We start from the raw sequence: 19799 nt of genomic DNA, 5'->3' as shown, positions 1-19799 counted from the left end.
TATACAATTCAAGTTTACTACTCCAGTACATTCGTAGAGATGGTACCAATAAGGAGTGCTTCAGTTTAGTGCACAAATCTGTGGAAAGAGACTAAAGATATATGTGGGGTGTTAGATTCAAAAGGTGGAGGTGTGGGGGCCTGTGGGGCACCCTACCCAAAGCCAAAGGCATGGCTCCGTGACCCGAGGGGCACATTAGGGGAGATTATTATTTTGTGTGTGTGTGTGTAATGAAAAATGGAAAATGCAGTGTGGTAAGAATGGGCGTGCTCGAGTGGGTGCGCAAGTGAAAAACCGTCTTTGAAACATATCACAAATTATAAAAGTTTGTGAGATCGAGATCACAAGCGCAATGCGAGGATTGAAAGCGAAAACGAATGACATTTTAAAAGATTATGTGACTAAGTCTGTACCTCTCACATTATGAATAAATAAATGATGCAATTAGTAGTGCTACCAAATGAACTGTTTAGAGAGTTACTCGGGGCGGAGGGGCGACAAAGTTTTGGGGCCAAAAGGGCAATCGAATATAGGTGTTTGGGATTTTGAATCTACATATGAAATAGAACGGACTTTATACAAAATGCCTAGGCACACAAAGAAAGCAGCATACACGGCCGTCTAATCATATTAAAATGTTTAGGTTTTGCCCGTCGGATCATTTCTGTCTTATGAGATACAGGGAATATTCCACTGATAATTCTAACCCCTCCCTCTCCTCACATTTTTGCCGATATTTCTTATTTAAAAAATTGTCTTTTATGTACAAATAGAAAAAATGCATCAAAATGGTAACTCATGCAGTGTGTAGATTACATTTGACAGATGGAGTGGGTAACTTATTTAAGTTGAGACTTTATATAATTCATTTTGCCTGATTATGATGGGACAGGGGATGCTGCCGAGCAGCATCATTGCAAAGCGGTGCTAAGCGATCGATCCGGCAGTTCATCTCGACAGGAACAGTTCGCATTGAATCTGAACACATACAAATTTAAGCCATCGATTACACAACAAAGATCCAAACCGTCAATTATCGAGATGAACGACTGAATCTTCACCCGCTTTACAGGGGTGCCTAGCGGTATCCCCGTTCCACTACGATGACATATGGCCTAAAGGCCTACAAAAGCAATAATAAACCAGAAGAATCATATATAACCTCCAAACAAGCACAGCTTGGTCCCTTGCACAAATGATGTGCCTCCAGACATCACATTGCAACTTAACTTTCATTATCCCATTACAGAAAAGCAAACAGTTTTTTCCAAAAATGTCTGGGCCTTTTAATTTGATCATTCAAGTAATTATCATTGTGTTTAGTTTGGAATATTGCCCTGGATGGAGCCCATTAATCTGGTAAGTACAACTTATCATTGGCCTTTAATCATGTTAGGATAGTACTTCAGAAAATAAGCAAAGTTTGGACACAAATTTTTTTTTTCTTTTAAATTGGCTAATCTCGATCATAAGCTCGGATCGAGCTCCGGTCATTAAGTTTATATGAACTGTAGAAACTTATAAACAATATAAAGCAAGTTGAATTCAAGATTTAAACTCATTTAACATCGGTTCGATCAATAAACATGTCAAGCTTGAACAAACCATTTATTTGGTCCAATCAACTCACGTTACAGTCTTAATCACACAACTTAAGGTCTTAATCCAAACGAGTATGCCAAGTTACTAGAAGGGCAAAAAAACTTGTATGCAACATACCATGTGCCCGGTTTTCTTCACCAGCTAAATAAAGGGGTAAACAATACTCTCCATACGATTGATTAAAACTAATTAAAGGGTTAAGATTTTAAATAGAATTCCTGCAACAGTGCTGTTCTAACTAATCACCTAACTCTTATTATCCACCTACGCTAAGAAGCATGGACAAGAGACGAACACAGACATAATCAATGCGGATACATGATATGACGATTCTTAAATTAACAAGCACTCAGGCTTGGCAGAGGACATGAAACCATTAAAGATACAAATATTTTAAAACTATTTATCGCAACTAATTAATGTGAGTACTTTAACATGTAGATGAAGTGACACCATGCCATGGCTAGTTGTACTTACAGTATGCACAATGAAACATGGGTTGATTAAGGTACGTAGTGGTCATGACAATGATAGAATTGAGGAACAGATCGATGTTTCACAAAGGTGCAAGGCTTGGTGTCCAATCCAAGTTGTGAGTGGTACTGGTAATGTTTTGTGGAAACTTCTCTGCTTTTCATGGGGTGTGCTTATTGTCTGTTTTCAATGCCCTTAACATTGTTTTAAAGAAAACTTCATCACACAAAACACACACACACTCACTCTCTCTCTCTCTCTCTCTCTCTCTCTAACTTCATCACACAAAACTCTCTCTGTCTCTCTCCAAAAAAAAAAAAAACCTTCATTTCACAAAAGTCTCTCTCTCTCACGTGCCAACCCCCTTGTCTCGTGCTTAGATTCCTAATTGTGAGATTAATTTGAGTATAATAACACCAATCCACATCTGCAGTCACGAGGAAGGCAACAATAATACATGCATTAAGAATAACCCTGTTCTTAAGTAATTAAAATCAAAATTATCATATGCTCACCAAATGGCCTGGCGACATCACGTGATCGCTTGTTTAATTACTCCATTAGAAACCCCTCAATCCATGTTTTTTTTTAGTATCAGATCTGATTGCGGTTCGGATAGATTTCGAGCTTTTTTTCGTACCCACATATCTTTTAAGTAGATTTAGATCTGGATCCAATCTTATTTCCCATGTTATTGCACCTAATCCAGATTTAAAAACCCTCCATTTTCACTTGGAAATGGTTTTTTTTTTTTTTTGGTGGTTGTAAATCTTGATGTTTTTAGTCCACCCTATAGATAAGTAAATCATGTTCCTCAATAACAAATGGCTGAAGATGTCAAAACAGGCAAGATTACAATTGATTGGTCAGTGCTTTTAGAGCCGCCGCATGTGGACCCGGGGATGCTGCCAAGCAGGGTGCTTGGCACCAATGTCGAGGCCGATTCGGTCGTTCATCTTGGCAAGCAACGCCTCAGATCTTAATCCTAGCAACAGATAGCTTAGATTTTTGTGTGCTTGGATTAAATCCAAGTCATCCATACCAAGATGAACAGTCGGATCGATTGCGCACACCTACTGGGCAACATCTCCCAATCTACCATGTGGTCCTCCAGGGGCTTCTCCACTCCATCCATATTAGTGTGAAATCCACATACTTGATGGTGGAGCCCACACTGATGGAAAAGGTGCTCTTAGAGTAAATATATAATTTTTCAAACCTTACATGCATACTGCGGTTCGGATAGATTTTGAGCTTTTTTTTCGTACTCACATATCTTTTAAGTAGAGATTTAGATCTGGATCCAATCTTATTTCCCATGTTATTGCACCTAATCCAGATTTAAAATCCCTCCATTTTCACTTGGAAATGTTTTTTTTGTTGTTGTAAATCTTGATGTTTTTAGTCCACCCTATAGATAAGGAAATCATTTTCCTCAATAACAAATGGCTGAAGATGTCAAAACAGGCAAGATTACAATTGATTGGTCAGTGCTTTTAGAGCCGCTGCATGTGGACCCGGGATTGCTGCCAAACCTTACATGCATATGTAGTGATATGTTTAGTTCATCCAAAACGAAAAAATGAGAAAGATCCTACCATGTGATGAACGATCGCGTGATCTTTTGCATGATGCTAAATGACACGTACCACGATTCCATTTGACAATCGGAAATATGCATCGTGTAATTCTCGACACGTTTACTCTATAGGCCAAATAATTAAGTTGATCGGAGATCATGATACGTATGAACTAAACATATTTCTCAAAAGAGAAATGGACGACCCATAGTCTGATTGTTCATCTGCTGTCTTATAAATGTAATTCAACTAAGTCTAACAGAAATGCTACTGGTATAGTAGTTGGAACACAAACAACACATACAACGCATGTTTGGGCCTGTCTCGGGTCCAACAAAACTAATCGGAGCCGCTCATTTTGTTCAATACATTTTGCTTAAGGTTCTTACAAAAAATCAGCTTCATCTGACAACGATAAGAGCGTTTACAAAGCGTCCAAAATTGCTTAAGAAAATTTCTAAAGCGATTTTGGACGCTTTGTTAATGCCCTTATCAATGTCGGATGAAGCTGATTTTTTTACAGGGACCTTAAGCAAAATATATTGAACAAAATAAACGGTTCGATCTGATTATCTTTGTTGGACCCAAGATGGATCCAAACGCGCGTTGTACGCGCTATCTATGCCCAAGCTGCTGTACCAATAGCAGCACTCTACCCATAATCTTCAACTTGATTTTTGTATACAAATGGTAAACATATCGAGCACAATAAAGTCGGCAACATCGATCATTAAACAAATGAGCTTATTCGGTTTGAGTTTTGAGAGAGATTTTTAAAAGTAATGAGTAAAAAAAGATAAATAAAAAAAATTTATTAGACACTGTATACGTTTTTAGTACTCCAAACGAACAAGCCCAGAGTCTGTTACATGTCACTCCAGTATTTAACTATGGGAAGGTGATTCAACAAAATGAAACCTTTTAACCCAAAAAAGAAAAAAAGAAAGAAAAAGAAAGCTGCTGCTGAGTACTGGCTAGTGTCTAGTACTGATAACAAAACAAAAGCCCATGTGATGTTATAAATGTTTGACATTTAAAAAAAAAAAAAAAAACATGGGCAGAGTCACTACTCATTCAGGGCTCAACCCCATCTACCTTCCTCTCATTTTTCAAAAAATGACATCCATCTCCCCCACTCCCCACTTCCTCCCAAACAAATACTCCTCCATAGAAGCATACCAAAAAAAAAACCTCTAAAAATTCCATTTCCTCTCTGCAAAAAACATCATGGCCTAGCTGTTTCTTGGATCCAGAGATTCTGGGTCTCTCTCTCTCTCTCTCATTACTATATTTAAATAAACACCTATTTAAAAACCTTAGCCCACAAGACATGGTTTTGGTATTCTCCCATTCTTCCTCCTCCCTAGGCTCCTCAAACCCCTCCTCCTCCTTCTCCTCGTCCTTAGCATTGAAGTTTGTACTCTAGCTGTAATGCCTGTAAATCCATGGCCTCTCTTCTTTTCCACTCTTCTCCTTCTCTTTTCCTTCATCATAACTTCTTCTTTCGCCCTCAACCCACAAGGCCAATCCCTCCTCTCCTGGAAACAAACCCTCAACGGATCCCTCGAGGCCTTGAACAACTGGGACTCCACCGATGACACCCCCTGCGGGTGGTTCGGAATCACCTGCAATCTCGACGACGACGTTGTGGCGCTCAACTTGACTTATATCGATTTATTCGGTACCGTCCCTTCGAATTTCGCCTCGCTCCTCTCCTTGGAGAAGCTCGTCTTGTCGGGAACGAACCTGACCGGTTCCATCCCGAACGCGATCGGTTCGCTCCCCGAACTCACGTACTTGGACTTGAGCGACAATGCCTTGACCGGCGAAATCCCGAGCGAGATCCAAAACTTGCTCAAACTCGAGGAGCTTTATCTCAATTCGAACCGCCTCGTGGGTCCGATCCCGGTCGGAATGGGGAACCTCACTAGTTTGACGACGTTGATATTATACGACAACCAACTCAGTGGCGGGATTCCAAGCAGTATTGGGAACTTGCAGAATCTCGAAGTGATACGAGCCGGTGGAAACAAGAATCTCCAGGGGCCGTTGCCCCAGGAGATTGGAAACTGCACCAACTTGGTGATGCTGGGATTGGCCGAGACTAGCATCTCGGGTTTCCTCCCTCCTAGTCTCGGCCAATTAAAAAAGCTCGAGACGATCGCAATCTACACGGCACTCCTCTCGGGCCAAATTCCATCCGAGATTGGAGACTGCACTTCGCTCCAATTCATCTACTTGTACGAAAATTCTCTCTCGGGTTCGATTCCGAGGACCTTGGGGAATCTGAAAAACCTCCAGAATCTCTTGCTTTGGCAAAACAATCTAGTTGGCACGCTTCCAACCGAGCTGGGTAATTGCAGTGAGTTGTTGATTATCGACTGTTCCATGAATTCACTCACTGGAAAAATCCCAGATAGTTTCGGCAACTTGACATCATTGCAAGAGTTGCAGTTGAGCGTCAATCAAATCTCGGGGGAAATACCGTCAAATTTGGGAAATTGTGCCGGTATGACTCAGATTGAGCTCGATAACAATCAAATCACCGGTTCAATTCCTGCTGAACTGGGGAATATCAGGAATCTGACGATCCTGTTCTTGTGGCAAAACAAGCTCGAAGGCAACATACCTTCGAGTATTTCGTTCTGCCACAATCTGCAAGCCATCGACCTGTCGCAAAACGCATTGACGGGTCCCATCCCAAAAGGTTTATTCCAATTGACCCAGCTGAACAAGTTGCTGCTGCTGTCCAACAATTTATCCGGCAATATTCCGCTGGAGATCGGACAATGCTCGAGCCTGATTCGGTTTCGGGCCAACGACAACGACCTCACCGGACCGATTCCGCCGCAGATTGGGAACTTGTCGAATCTGAATTTCCTTGACCTCGGATCAAATCAGCTCACCGGGGTTATACCGGCGCAGATCTCCGGCTGCCGGAATCTGACTTATCTCGACTTGCATTCCAACTCCATCGCTGGGAACCTGCCGGAGAATCTGAATGAGCTTGTTTCGCTCCAGTATGGGGATGTTTCCGATAATCTCATCGGAGGCACATTGAGTCCGAGTCTCGGATCGCTGAGTTCGCTCACCAAACTCGTCCTGGCGAAGAACCGGTTTTCGGGCCCGATTCCAACGCAGATTGGATCCTGTTTGGGGCTTCAGTTACTGGATCTGAGCAGTAACAACCTCTCCGGTGAGATTCCGGCGAGCATTGGTAAGATTCCGGCGCTGGAAATCGCTCTCAATCTCAGTTGCAACGGCCTTTCAGGCGAAATTCCGGAGGAGTTCACGGCGTTGAACAAGCTCGGAGTGTTAGATCTCTCTCACAATCAACTCTCCGGCGACCTTCAATATCTCGCCGGCCTTCAAAACCTCGTCGTGCTCAACGTATCGGACAACGATTTCTCCGGCCGGGTACCGGACACCTCGTTCTTCTCGAAGCTTCCGCTGAGCATGCTCGACGGAAACCCCAACCTTTGCTTATCCGGCAACCGCTGCGCCGCCGGAAACGGCGGAGGCTCCGCAGAGCACGGCCGAGCGGCGAGGGTGGCAATGGTGGTGCTCCTCTGCGGGGCGTGCGCGCTCCTCCTCGCGGCTCTCTACATCATCCTCGGAGGTCAGAGGCGGGCCCACAAGGCCCACATAAGCGATGGTGACATGGCGGAGATGGGACCGCCATGGGACGTCACGCTATACCAAAAGCTAGACTTGTCTATAGATGACGTGGCCAAATGCTTGACAGATGGCAATGTAATTGGCCACGGACGAACCGGCGTCGTTTACAGAGCAAACGTCCCCTCGGGGCTAACCATCGCGGTCAAGAGATTTCAGCCGGCAGAGAAGTACTCGGCCTCCGCATTCTCATCGGAGAATGCCACGTTGGCGCGGATACGTCACCGGAATATCGTACGGCTTTTGGGTTGGGCTGCTAACAAGAAAACAAAGCTACTGTTCTATGATCATTTGCCAAATGGTACATTAGGTGAATTGTTACACGAAGGCGGCTGCGGTGGCAGAGTGGTGGAGTGGGGTATTCGGTTCAAGATAGCGTTGGATGTGGCCGAAGGGTTAGCTTATTTGCACCACGACTGTGTCCCGGCTATCCTGCACCGGGACGTCAAGGCGCACAATATACTCTTGGGCGATCGGTACGAGGCCTGTTTGGCCGATTTTGGATTAGCTAGGCTGGTGGAGGATGAACATGGCACGTTTTCGGCTAAACCACAGTTTGCCGGGTCCTACGGCTACATTGCACCTGGTAAAGATTTCCTTCTACTGCTACTATGTACTTTAATTGATTCCATTTGAAGTAGCAGCAGCTAACGATTGCCTTTTTGTCATGCTCATTCCAAAATCCTAGAAATCCTTTGCCTAGGAACCGGGAAAACTTGATTTGTTCTGGATCGTCTACTAGTCGAACAATAGTGTAAAACCGGATAAATAGAATTTGAGATATGCCATATCGACTAGAAACGAAGAGTAAATATTGACTACTACATTGGTTATCACGTCGCGGAATCTTCATTAATAAATAAATTATGATACATAATGTCAATTTGCATTTTTGTCATTCGTAGGATATTGTCAAACCGTTCATGATTCACCATATATTCCTAGTATCATCGAAGTAAATTTTTGAAATGGTAAAGGGATGAATAATTTTTGACACTTGACCTTACACTCTGACAAGAAGCAAAATATTAGATTAGAGATGAAATATGCATCAACAATTATTGCCATGTGAATTATATCAAGATTATGAATAATCTTCTACTCTCTATTAATGTGATTATGACAGCAACATTATGGATTTGTGATGGGATGCTTCAAGCCTTCCTTATCTGCAAGTTGAGAATTGGTTTCATGTATTTGGCAATTTGCAACCCTCACTTGTATGGTGCATGGAATATGGATTACCCCACAATCACATCATTAATGGTTCCATTCACCTAACTTTTTGCAATGACCTTTCTTGGCATCTGATTGTGATGCATATAATTGTGTGGACAATGAATATGTTTCAAACTTTATCTTTCATGGAAAACTCAATCACGAATTTGTTTCCCCTGAATTGTTACAGAGTATGCTTGCATGCTAAAGATCACCGAGAAGAGCGATGTCTACAGTTACGGCGTAGTCCTGCTTGAAACCATAACCGGGAAGAAACCAGTGGACCCATCCTTCCCCGAAAACCAACACGTCATCCAATGGGTCCGCGACCACCTCAAGAGCAAGAAAGACCCAGTTGACATCATTGATCCGAAATTACAAGGTCATCCCGACACGCAGATACAAGAAATGCTCCAGGCGCTCGGCATATCCCTCCTCTGCACTAGCAACCGCGCAGAGGACCGTCCAGCTATGAAAGACGTCGTGGCATTGCTAAGGGAGATTCGACAGGAGTCCGGGGCGGGAGGGGAGGCCAAAAAATCCGCCAAGAACTCGGAAGTTGGGTCGTATTCGTCGTCGTCGGTGACTCCGGCTCAGTTGATGCTCCTTCAGGGGTCGTCGAATTGTTCGCTTGTCTATTCATCTTCGTCAGGTAGTTATCTCTCAGGAAGTAATATTAATCAATAACAAGAGGTGGAATGACAATTGAAATAGAAGTAGATGGTAACCTTTAAGGAGTTTAATGGAGTTCAGTGTATAGCATTTTTAGAATTATTGTTCCTCAATTATGTCACAAATGAAGCTATTTTGCAAAACCAAATCTCAAATGGGACGATTCCCCAAAGGAAGAACCAATCAATTGAGAACTTCATTTCTCTTTGTTCTTTCCTTGATTTTTTGCTTATTGCAAAATTCATCTTTTTGTTTTCTGTTATTGCACCAGAGAAACAATGAATTTAGCCCACCACATATTTGCGGGCCTTGCGGCCATTGTTCATTTGGTTTTAGAGATTGTGCAGTTGTGCTTATATCAAACGTGCAGCAGCGATTTACATGCACGTGGTTGTGTGCTTAGTCACGTAATCCTCAAAATGTTCCAACTCTCACTCTCAATTCTTCGACTACACTCGCATTTTCAATCCTCACTCTTACTGATTTTGGTAGTTTGCGTTGTGTTTGGAAGACGCTTTTACGCACACGCACGTGAATTATGCGATGTAGGTGGTGTGTTTTGCCGTATCAAACCTAAAAACTCCAGCACTAGTGCCAAGTACTGAAACAAAACAAAAGCAACATGTACAAAACTGTTAGAATAAAACGAGGATGAGAAATCATGTTAGATTTCTTGGAGGGTTTCAACCTAAAATTAATTGGCTATAGGTGAAATAGCATCTAGAATTTATTAACCAAGCTTGGGTGGCTTAGATGAGCGATGTGGAACAAGTCTAACACTCCCCTTACGTGCAGCTCGGATGCACGAGGAGGTGACAGATCAGGAGTTGACCAACCAAAACCTAGCTCTGATACCATGTTAGAATAAAACAAGAATGGGAAAAATGTGTATTGGATTGAATAAATAAAACTATACAACGGATCATCTATTTATACAAAGGGAAGAGACCTAGCTAGCTATGGAAAGGAAATAATCCTAATTCACTAATTACAATCAAATCGTAATCGCAGAAATTGTAATAATATCGTAATCAAATCATGATATGATTATGATATTCTAACAAAAACAAACTAAGAGAAGATGTAATTTGCCAAAGCTCCGCTTGGCTACTAATTGACTTGCTCTCATCCTCGAGCTCATAAAGTCCCGAATAGAAATTCACCAAAATCATAGTCACCTGGTCCAGAACTGTTGCTTTATTCTGAGATACCCTGAGATTTCTTTCCCTCCATATGCAGTATACTGCTCACCGCGTAAGTAGCTTTCGAAAATCCTTACCTTTTTTTTTTTTTGGTTAAAACATGGAATTAGAAAACTACAAACACGGATACAAGGTCCGGGGATAAGTAACACCCCTCATGTCCTCATAGAATTGATACTTAATACAAAACGGAATTGAAAGATACGATAAATAAGGAAAATGATGTGATTTTGCATTTTGCGCTAGGAGGTCCGCACACTTGTTTCCTTCCCTCATGACATGCCTCAACGGTGGATCACCCAGCTGGTGCAAAAGGAACCTGCAATCCACAATCAAATTGTAGAGATGATGGGTGCTTGTAGCATTGTTGATAAGGTGGATGGCATTAGAGGCATCTGTTTCAATCCAAAATCCTTACCTTTGACATGAATGGGTTGATAGGTTGTTTTCGTTCTTGTCAAGTCATTTTCCATGATCTCTCAAAAAAATAGCATGAGGATGTATCCTCGATAGGTTGTTTTCGTTATTGTGTCCCCAATTAGTATAAACTAAGTTTTCAAGAATCTATCATACGTCCAGATAGATAATGAGTGCAGAGAGTAACAAGGACTGTGTAGTTGTGAAGAACCATTGAACGATGATATTGTGGAGCCCCTCTTATCCCAATTCCCAACCCTTTCCATTTTTTCTTATGAACGATAACAAAACCTCCACCTATAGGATTTGTGGTTGTGGATGTTGTTCACCTGTCAGTTCAGATAGGTTTCATGTCAACCCGTTCCCGGACGAAGTTTAGAAACACAATAATTTGCACAACATGCAAATGCAAATGTGACACTGTTTCGTTCTATTAAGGATTAAATTTGATGTATTTTTCTCTGTGTTTTTTCTTATGAACGATAACAAAACCTCCACCTATAGGATTTGTGGATGTTGTTCACCTGTCAGTTCAGATAGGTTTCATGTCAATCCGTTCCCGGACGAAGTTTAGAAACACAATAATTTGCACAACATGCAAATGTGATACTGTTTCGTTCTATTAAGGATTAACTTTGATGTATTTTTCTCTGTGCAAAACATAGCACTTTTCACAAGAAATTTGATTGTTCATTTTTCTTCATAACTATATAATTGCGACTACCTCTTTATCAATATCAATCGGCCCGCGCTTTCGGCCATACGATTAACACATTGAGGCCTAAGAAAAGAGATCCAGTATGGCTCGGATCAAGAACCATGTGAAGAACCATTACATAAAGGGGATCTCTATTCTTGGATCTCATATCCAAGATTGACATATAAATGCTAGTACTAGTATACGACTCAACCAAAGAAAGAAGCCATAATGATTTCGGGAAAGTAAATACCCTAACATTCCCCAAGCAAGCAAGTAGATGGCAAGGATAGGGACATTTCATGACGAAGGTTGTACTAAAGGGGCCCACGAATGATCCTCTTAAAAACTTCCAGATCTCTGGAGCATCTCCTTCCGAGGAATTTTCCTGTGATGATGCCCCCACAATAGTATTGAAGCATGGATGCTCCATAAATATGAACACAATCCATACTTCAACGGAATCAAATTGGGGCAATCTGTATTCCAACGGAAACGAACTGGGGCATCATAGCCAGATCCACCACCAAGATGTATATCTCTATTTTAGAGACCAAGTTTTCATATTGACGAGAGATTTTGTAATTTGATCCCTCTTTTCTTCAACTTTTTGTCTTTTATGAGGAAATCATGGAGGAACCGATCGTTCTTTTTAGAGTTTTGGTCTTCAAATTTACTTTTGAGTCTCTAAAAATGGAGATATCATCTCCATTTTGGAGACCAAATCTCTAAAAAAAACGATGAGTCTCTCCAAATTTCTCATAGAGTTCAAAAAAATTGAAGAAAAGATGGAGTAAACTACAACAGCTCCCCCCAATATGGAGATTTGGTCTCCAAAATAGAGATATAGAACTCAATAGGAGATGCGCTGAGTATATGCCAATGAAGACACACGTGTATAGGCAAGTAAAATTGAATGTAATAACAGGGAAGACAGGTCGTCATGTTTGTTCGAATTGATGTATCCGTATCACTCATTACATTATTTATACATACTATATTTGGTTAAAAATTTTGCTATCGAGATTAAATATTAGCTAGTTATAAAAATCTTGCAACTTTGGGCTCATTGTCATTAATTTCAGGCGATGAATATTTTTTCGGTCATTAACTTTAGAATTTCAAGATTAGCCAAGATATACCAATCTCATCTTCCATTGAGACTTCTCATTTGAAAACGTAGTCAAATCAAATCGCTGTTACTGTTTGTCAAATCAAATCGCACCTTCCTCCAGTTCGTGAAACAAACAGGTTGCATCATGGATATTACTCAACTTGAAAGAGAGAAAAAAGAGGGGAATTTGGGGAAGTGTACTCAAAAGATTTCCATAGTTGTATATCGCTCCATTGCATCAGATAGTTTGGAACAGGCACATAAAATAAACTAGGCTATGTTTGGAATCTATGGAAAGGTCGTGAATTTTTTTATAAAAAAATTCCCCTTGTTTGTGTAAAAAATTTGCACCCGCTAACCGTTAGCTTAACACGTAACTCAAATGATTAATTTCAAATTATACGATAGCTGCTCGAGTTTTCTTATATATTAAATTAACTCTCGATATTCTTTTGACGTGAGACTGCCCAAATGGGTGTTCACCTAGAGAGAGAGATGTCCCTCTCAAAGATTGAAAATTCTGTATTACTCCGTAAGAGGGATTAGAAACACTGTTAAGTTGTCAGCAACCTAATCATCTTCAAACCGTTCTTAGCCAATAGCCACACAACTCCAAGCTAATAGTTCTGTTCCAAAAATAAATATTAAAAAAAAAAAATCCATGCTAATAGCAATGCATTATTTGCATTATCCCCCACCTCAATATAATGAACGTTGACACTATCCCATCATGCATAAATTACTCACACACTAAGATGCGACTTCACTCCACATCTCCATCCAAAAATCATGTCTGAAAACAGTAAACTTGTTAATTGCTGAGGGTGTCCAAGACAAATGCTCCAATCAAAGAAGAGAAAATCTTATTTACGGAAGAGCCGTAAATAAAGTTTACAGTCCTCAATCTCGGCTGTCCAAGAGTGTTTTGGACGATCCGGATTGAAACCAATCTCTTAACGGTAATAGATTAGAAATTGTTTTCAATCCGGATAATCCAAAACACTTTTGAAAGGCTAAGATTGTGCGGAGCCATGAATAAGTTTCTCTCATCTAGGAATTGTATAACTTTTGACAGCCATTTCCATCTCAAATATGGCTATTATCCAGGACTCTGGCAATTTTGTACGGTAAAAAATTTGGAGGTTTTTGAGGTAATAAGTGGAGATAGATAGAGAGATGGGAGCAATAATTGGGAATAAAAACTTACTGGAAACTGTGCTGAGGGGGAGGGGTGGTTTGGGAACCCAAGTGAACAAGCCGGAAATCCGAAGAAAACATGACAGAAACTTGGCACTTCAGCAACCAGAAAATTAAGCTTTACTGATGGAAAAAAGGTAGCCCAATATAAGACTCATGATTTATATTCAAGAGCTAACTAAGCAAAAAAAATAACGAAAACTAACTAATTCATGCACCCATGATGCATATTCAAGAGCTAACTCAGCAAAACATAATGAAAACTAACTTATATATGCATATTTACTTAACAGTTACTTATCCAAAAAAAGACTTGAAAAACTAAGATTCAACTGAAAGGCCAACTCTATCATACGTTAGCACAAAACATAATCTTCACATGCAAAAGGCTAATACTTGTGGAAGTTGTGTAGAAACTTCCAAGCTGCATTGGGTTGATTCAGCTGTACAGATCATCGTCGTCTCCGGCAGCCACGGCAGACGAAAAAGGGTCTGAAGCTCCATCTGCTGTTGAATTGCCTGGGCGATCTGGAAACCGAAACTCGGATCCAATTCCACGCGATTGCTGTAGAGTTTGAGCAAACAACTGGTATTTCCTAATATCTGCATCGCTGACACTTCGGCGGGCGTACTTCATCGACTCTTCAAAATGTGCTGGCTTAATTTCAGAAACATCATATACGTTGTCTTCTTCCATTGCTTCAGGGTTCTCTTGCCTCTTTCTCTCTCTCTCAATATCCTGCCATCACATGGAAACCCAGGGGAAAGCATTATGGAACGTAAAGTGCAAGCAAATAAAATCGAAGACAAGCGAGTTCCAAGGAGAACATAAACATAGATATGACGATTTCTACATTACTCCAAATGCATGCCCCTCTTCTTTATTCTCTTTATTCTTGTTTTCCAGGAAAAAGGTGCAGGATAAAATAACTATGTCAACAAAAGTATTCCTTCATGAAACAGTGACACTAGGAAATGGCAAGCCAACCAACCCTAGCTATGAAATATCTAAACTCTCCGGAGACATCCTACCGTTTAATTATCCCATTTTACAACAACAAAGGACTGGGTAATGCGTATACCAATTGTTCAAGTCATCATCATCTGTCCAGTGCTGAATGCAAAATCGAGTAGAGGAAAATCTCTTACCATTTCAATATTCTCTCTAATGGCATATTTGCAGGCACGCTGGCAAATTTCAGTTATGTCGGCCCCACTAAACCCTTGCGTATACCGTGCAAGCGCAGCCAGGTCAACATCCTTAGAGATTGGAGACTTTCGTAAGCACGCTTTAAAAATCTGAAGACGAGAAGCCTCATCCGGGAGTGGGATGTAAATCAACTGGTCTAGACGTCCAGGCCTGAGTAATGCCGGATCAATAATGTCTGGCCTGTTTGTTGCCCCTATGATAAATACTGTTTTCTTTGCCGTCATACCGTCCATTTCTGTCAGTAGTTGGTTCAAAACTCTATCCGCAGCACCACCAGCATCTCCTATTGAACTCCCACGCTGAGAGTGGGAAAGGGGATAGTGAAAAAAGAGAAAGGATACGTTGGTTAAGCAGATACAACCAGATACTAAGAAGTAAAACCAAGAGATGAATCAATGCTTTGTCCATGTAGACATGTAGTTGTGGTTGCATTCAAGTGCTGGTGATTGTGATCCCAGGCAACTTGCATATACATGCTTAGATAGTAAATACCTGAGTGTATAAGCTTAGATAGCAATACCTGAGTAGCGATAGAATCGAGTTCATCAAAGAAAAGGACACACGGAGCCGACTGGCGTGCCTTGTCGAATATCTCTCGGACATTTGCCTCACTTTCTCCAAACCACATTGTTAGCAACTCGGGTCCCTTGACACTTATGAAGTTAGCCTGGCACTCATTAGCGATTGCCTTGGCAAGCAAGGTTTTCCCACATCCAGGAGGACCATAAAAGAGAACTCCCTTGGAAGGAGACATGCCAAATTTTTCGAACTTCTCCGGATGCTCCACTGGATATTGGACAGTCTGCAAGCAACCACAAACATATTTCGCAACAATGATATCATCACATGGCCACACGCTTAGCAAACGAGAATGGAGCTTAAATTAAGTAAGAAGCAATTGACAATAAAAGTTCTTAGCTGAGAGCACATGCGACCACCAGAAGATGATAACAGTTGCAAAATCAGACAAAGACACGAAATATATGTTGTCATTGACTTAAGTGCATACCTCTTGAAGCTCTCTCTTAACATTGTCCAACCCACCAATATCCGCCCAGGACACATTGGGAACCTCCACAACCTGCCAGGCAAGAAAATAACATAAGCCCATTATAATCAGGAAAACATACATGTATATATATCAAACCCATGACATCAGTTCAGACATATTATGGCAGAGGTGTGGCTTATTTTAGGATAGATTATCTACTTCCCTAAATTGAGAAATTAATCCAATGTAACCGAACCCATGTTTGTGACACCTTGAGTATCTATGTGAGCGAGAGAGAGACCAAATACTCTGTCCACACCCAAATGAAATTTCTAATGCTCCGTACTATGGCAAGTATCATCTGGCAGACTGATTTCAACATTACAAATGACCCCCACCAGATAGATTCAATGTGCTAAGATCACACATAGGAGTTCATCAAGACTTACAGTTTCACGAAGGGCAGAGGGATTGGAAGCCCCCAAAGCCGTTAGGAAGTGCTCGTTAGAAACAGCCATGGAATTCAATACTTCAGCATCAATTGTCTCATCCTCCAGGTCAATGACATCCATTTTCTCTCTAATGCACTGAAGAGCAGCCTCAGTACAAAGAGCAGCAAGATCCGCACCAACATAACCATGCGTATCTCTTGCGGCTCTTTCAAGATCAACCTTCAAACCGAACATTTCAAATGTCAATAAAACATAGGAAATGAATTTATTAAGTGACAATAGTAGTGCCACAAGTAAAACAAGGCAGAAAAGAAAAATAGAATCTCACATCTTCAGCAAGTTTCATGTTTTTTGTATGGATCCGAAGGACTTCCAACCTTCCCACCTCATCTGGTACACCGACATCAATCTCTCGGTCAAACCTCCCGAATCTCCGCAGAGCAGGGTCAATGCTGTTTGGCCTGTTGGTAGCCCCCATGACAATCACATGAGCTCTGGACTTAAGGCCATCCATTAAAGTCAAAAGTTGGGACACTATCCTCCTCTCCACTTCACCGTGAGTTTTTTCCCTCTTCGGAGCAATGGAATCTATTTCATCAATGAAGATGATAGATGGGGCATTCTTTTCAGCTTCCTCAAATGCCTTCCTCAAGTTGCTTTCGCTCTCACCAGCCATCTTCGACATTATCTCAGGGCCGTTTATCAAGAAGAAAAATGCGCCTGTTTCATTCGCTACGGCTTTTGCAATTAGTGTTTTCCCAGACCCGGGTGGACCATAAAGCAGGATACCTTTGGGGGGCTTCACGCCAATTGCCTTGAAGAGCTGTGGATGTCTCAAAGGAAGCTCAACTAGCTCACGGATTTGAGCCATTTGTTTTCGTACACCGCCAACATCATCATATCCAACTTCATTCAGTCTCTCCTCATCTTCGCGTTTAATGGGTTCTCCCTCACAGAAGATCTCTGTATCTGGTGCAACAACACAGTATTCACCAGGGTCTGTATCCACTACTTTGAATTCAACACTTCGCATTCCACCTCTAACTTGGAAAAGGTCACTCTTCCTCACAGGTCGGTAGGCTTCCAAGAAATATGCTGTAAGAAACATCAGAGATGCATTTACAGGTCACAAAATTGTGAAGATAACAGAAAGAGAGTACAGAACACAAACTATGAACATGCTGATGGAACTTACGTTTCAAAAATACATCAAACAGGTTGCCTGTGAGGCCCTCAATAGAGTCATCAATTGGAAGGATGTGAACTCGCTTTCCATACTTCACGTCAGGACACTGATGAACTGATACGACATCTCCGAGGCGTACCCTAAGGTTCGCTCGAACAACTTTGTTCATTCTGATTTTTGGTTCTTCGCAGTGCTCATCAACGAGAGCAATGCCAATTGTATCTCTTCGTTTCTTACCCTATATTTATGTGAGGATTGTTTGTAAGCTCTAAGAACTAAGAAGATAATCAATCATGCAGATGAAATTCAAATAGGAAAATCACCTTGATCAAAATTGTGTCTCCTCGAAAGAACTGGAGAGCATCCATTTTAGCAGGGTGCATACAAACCACAGAATTATCATCATTTAGAGCTTCATCCACGATAAGACGATTTGGAGACTTTTTCTTCTCCAGAATTGCAGTGGAATAATCTTTCTTGTCACTTTTCCTGAATTAACAAGTAAAACTTCAAGTAAGAATGGGAAAACAGCTTTGCAAAAATATAGAAACGCAGATGAGAATCCTTCTGGGTCACCATCTCATAGAAACTACAAACTTTGATACATGTATAGAACATAGAAGCAATTACAACTGAAGTTTTGCACGAGAAGACTTGAACAGATCAAGAACTAAAAAACTAACAAAATAGGGGAAAAGCAGAAAACAATCAAGAAGGTCGACTAGACACAACACCCACAGCACCGCCAGCTCTCTGATGCCTAGAGATAACGTAACTCCACAACTGGTTCCAACTCATCACGAGGAGAAGAAAAGCAAAGCATAGCATAGCATAGCGAGTCAATGACCAACACATTTGCCATGACATGAAGATAAGAACAGATGAAAAAACGAGCAGACTAGTTTTGCAGGTTAGTTTTAAAAAGTTCATTCTCATTAATTGTACTAGTTTTGCAGGTTAGTTTTAAAAAGTTCTATGAGGTTGGCCCCTTGGCGTGAAAAAAATTTCTTGAAATTCCTATGTATGTGTAAAAAATCTCTAAAATTTCAACCAACCAATCATTTTTTATCGTGCCAACCACCTACTACGCACAATTTCGTCTCTTCTTCAAAATTAGAAAGTAGCAACATATACTATGGAGTATGATTTTTGTTATCAATGTAAAAATACATGCAGTTGTCCCACTAAAAGTACAAATCCTGCATCAATATTCAGTCTGAATAAAAAATTCATCGGAAGATGGGTGTAAAATATCACATGGGTGTGTATTATTATTCTCATCAATATTAGTTCGATATAATCACATATCCTACAGGATTACAAACACTTTCACTATTAGTTCCGTCAAACAAACTTCGCTACGAGTGCAGTCAAACAAACAGGCCCTATTCATACAAACAGGCCCTGTTCAAGCATAAGTCTTGCTTCAACTGAACTCAAAAACTCTAAATTCCAGCATACTCCCGTTTAAATCCAACCCATAACCCCAAACCCTGAATAAAAAATATGTACACAGAAAAACAAGAAAAGGGTTCTCTCAAACAACCAATCAAATATGGGTAATGATGAAACTGAAACGAATTGAGTGCCATGAACTATGATGAAAAGACGTACGAGTCGGACGAGGAAGGAGGAGGGTGACCAGGGTTTTGAGATGATGGGCTTGGGTCTGCCATTGTTGTGAATGAGTTTCAGAGGGGGGCAATGAGTAGGGTTTTCAGAGTTTCTTGATGGGGAGGAAAGGTTCTGAACTGTTGGGGTATAAATACAGAGAGAGAGAGTGAAGGCCGACTCCTTCTGAAGCATGGAACTGTACGTGTTGGTTTCTCCTAGACTGATCCGAACTTCCCATCTCACCTGCTTCCTCACTTCCAAAATAAGTTAGTATTTTTTTTGAAAGCTTCTTTTAATATGAATATTAAAAAATACCTGTTTGATAAATTTTAATCAGTTTTAGTAAACAAAGTTTTTAAAATTATATCAAACTTCACAAATCAAAACATATAAGCATTTTAAAATATACGGAATCTCAAAAAGATCACCCATTTTGGAACGGAGGGAATAGTATTTATGGTGTCATTTCATGTATTTTATTTTTTTTCGTTTTATGAG

At 40.9% G+C, this 19799-nt stretch overlaps 2 protein-coding genes across 2 annotated transcripts; one reads left to right on the top strand and one right to left on the bottom strand.

Moving 5' to 3' along the window:
* The first annotated feature begins 4760 nt into the window (after positions 1-4760).
* LOC131335876 (leucine-rich repeat receptor-like serine/threonine-protein kinase RGI4) lies at positions 4761-9440 on the top strand. Its single transcript, XM_058371428.1, has 2 exons — positions 4761-7917; positions 8740-9440. Exons 1-2 carry the CDS (start codon positions 5088-5090, stop codon positions 9234-9236), a joined length of 3327 nt encoding a protein of 1108 aa, XP_058227411.1. The 5' UTR covers positions 4761-5087; the 3' UTR covers positions 9237-9440.
* Positions 9441-13945: 4505 nt separating this feature from the next.
* LOC131335875 (cell division cycle protein 48 homolog) lies at positions 13946-19533 on the bottom strand. Its single transcript, XM_058371427.1, has 9 exons — positions 19302-19533; positions 18011-18176; positions 17697-17925; positions 16830-17596; positions 16499-16720; positions 16068-16139; positions 15579-15860; positions 14998-15357; positions 13946-14587 (listed from the first exon to the last, which is right to left on the bottom strand). Exons 1-9 carry the CDS (start codon positions 19361-19363, stop codon positions 14288-14290), a joined length of 2460 nt encoding a protein of 819 aa, XP_058227410.1. The 5' UTR covers positions 19364-19533; the 3' UTR covers positions 13946-14287.
* Positions 19534-19799: the final 266 nt, after the last annotated feature.

Source organism: Rhododendron vialii, chromosome 8a (genome assembly GCF_030253575.1).
Source record: "Rhododendron vialii isolate Sample 1 chromosome 8a, ASM3025357v1".
Taxonomy (NCBI): domain Eukaryota; kingdom Viridiplantae; phylum Streptophyta; class Magnoliopsida; order Ericales; family Ericaceae; genus Rhododendron; species Rhododendron vialii.
Note: the sequence above shows the minus strand (reverse complement) of the source record. Positions and strands in the feature narration are given on the sequence as shown.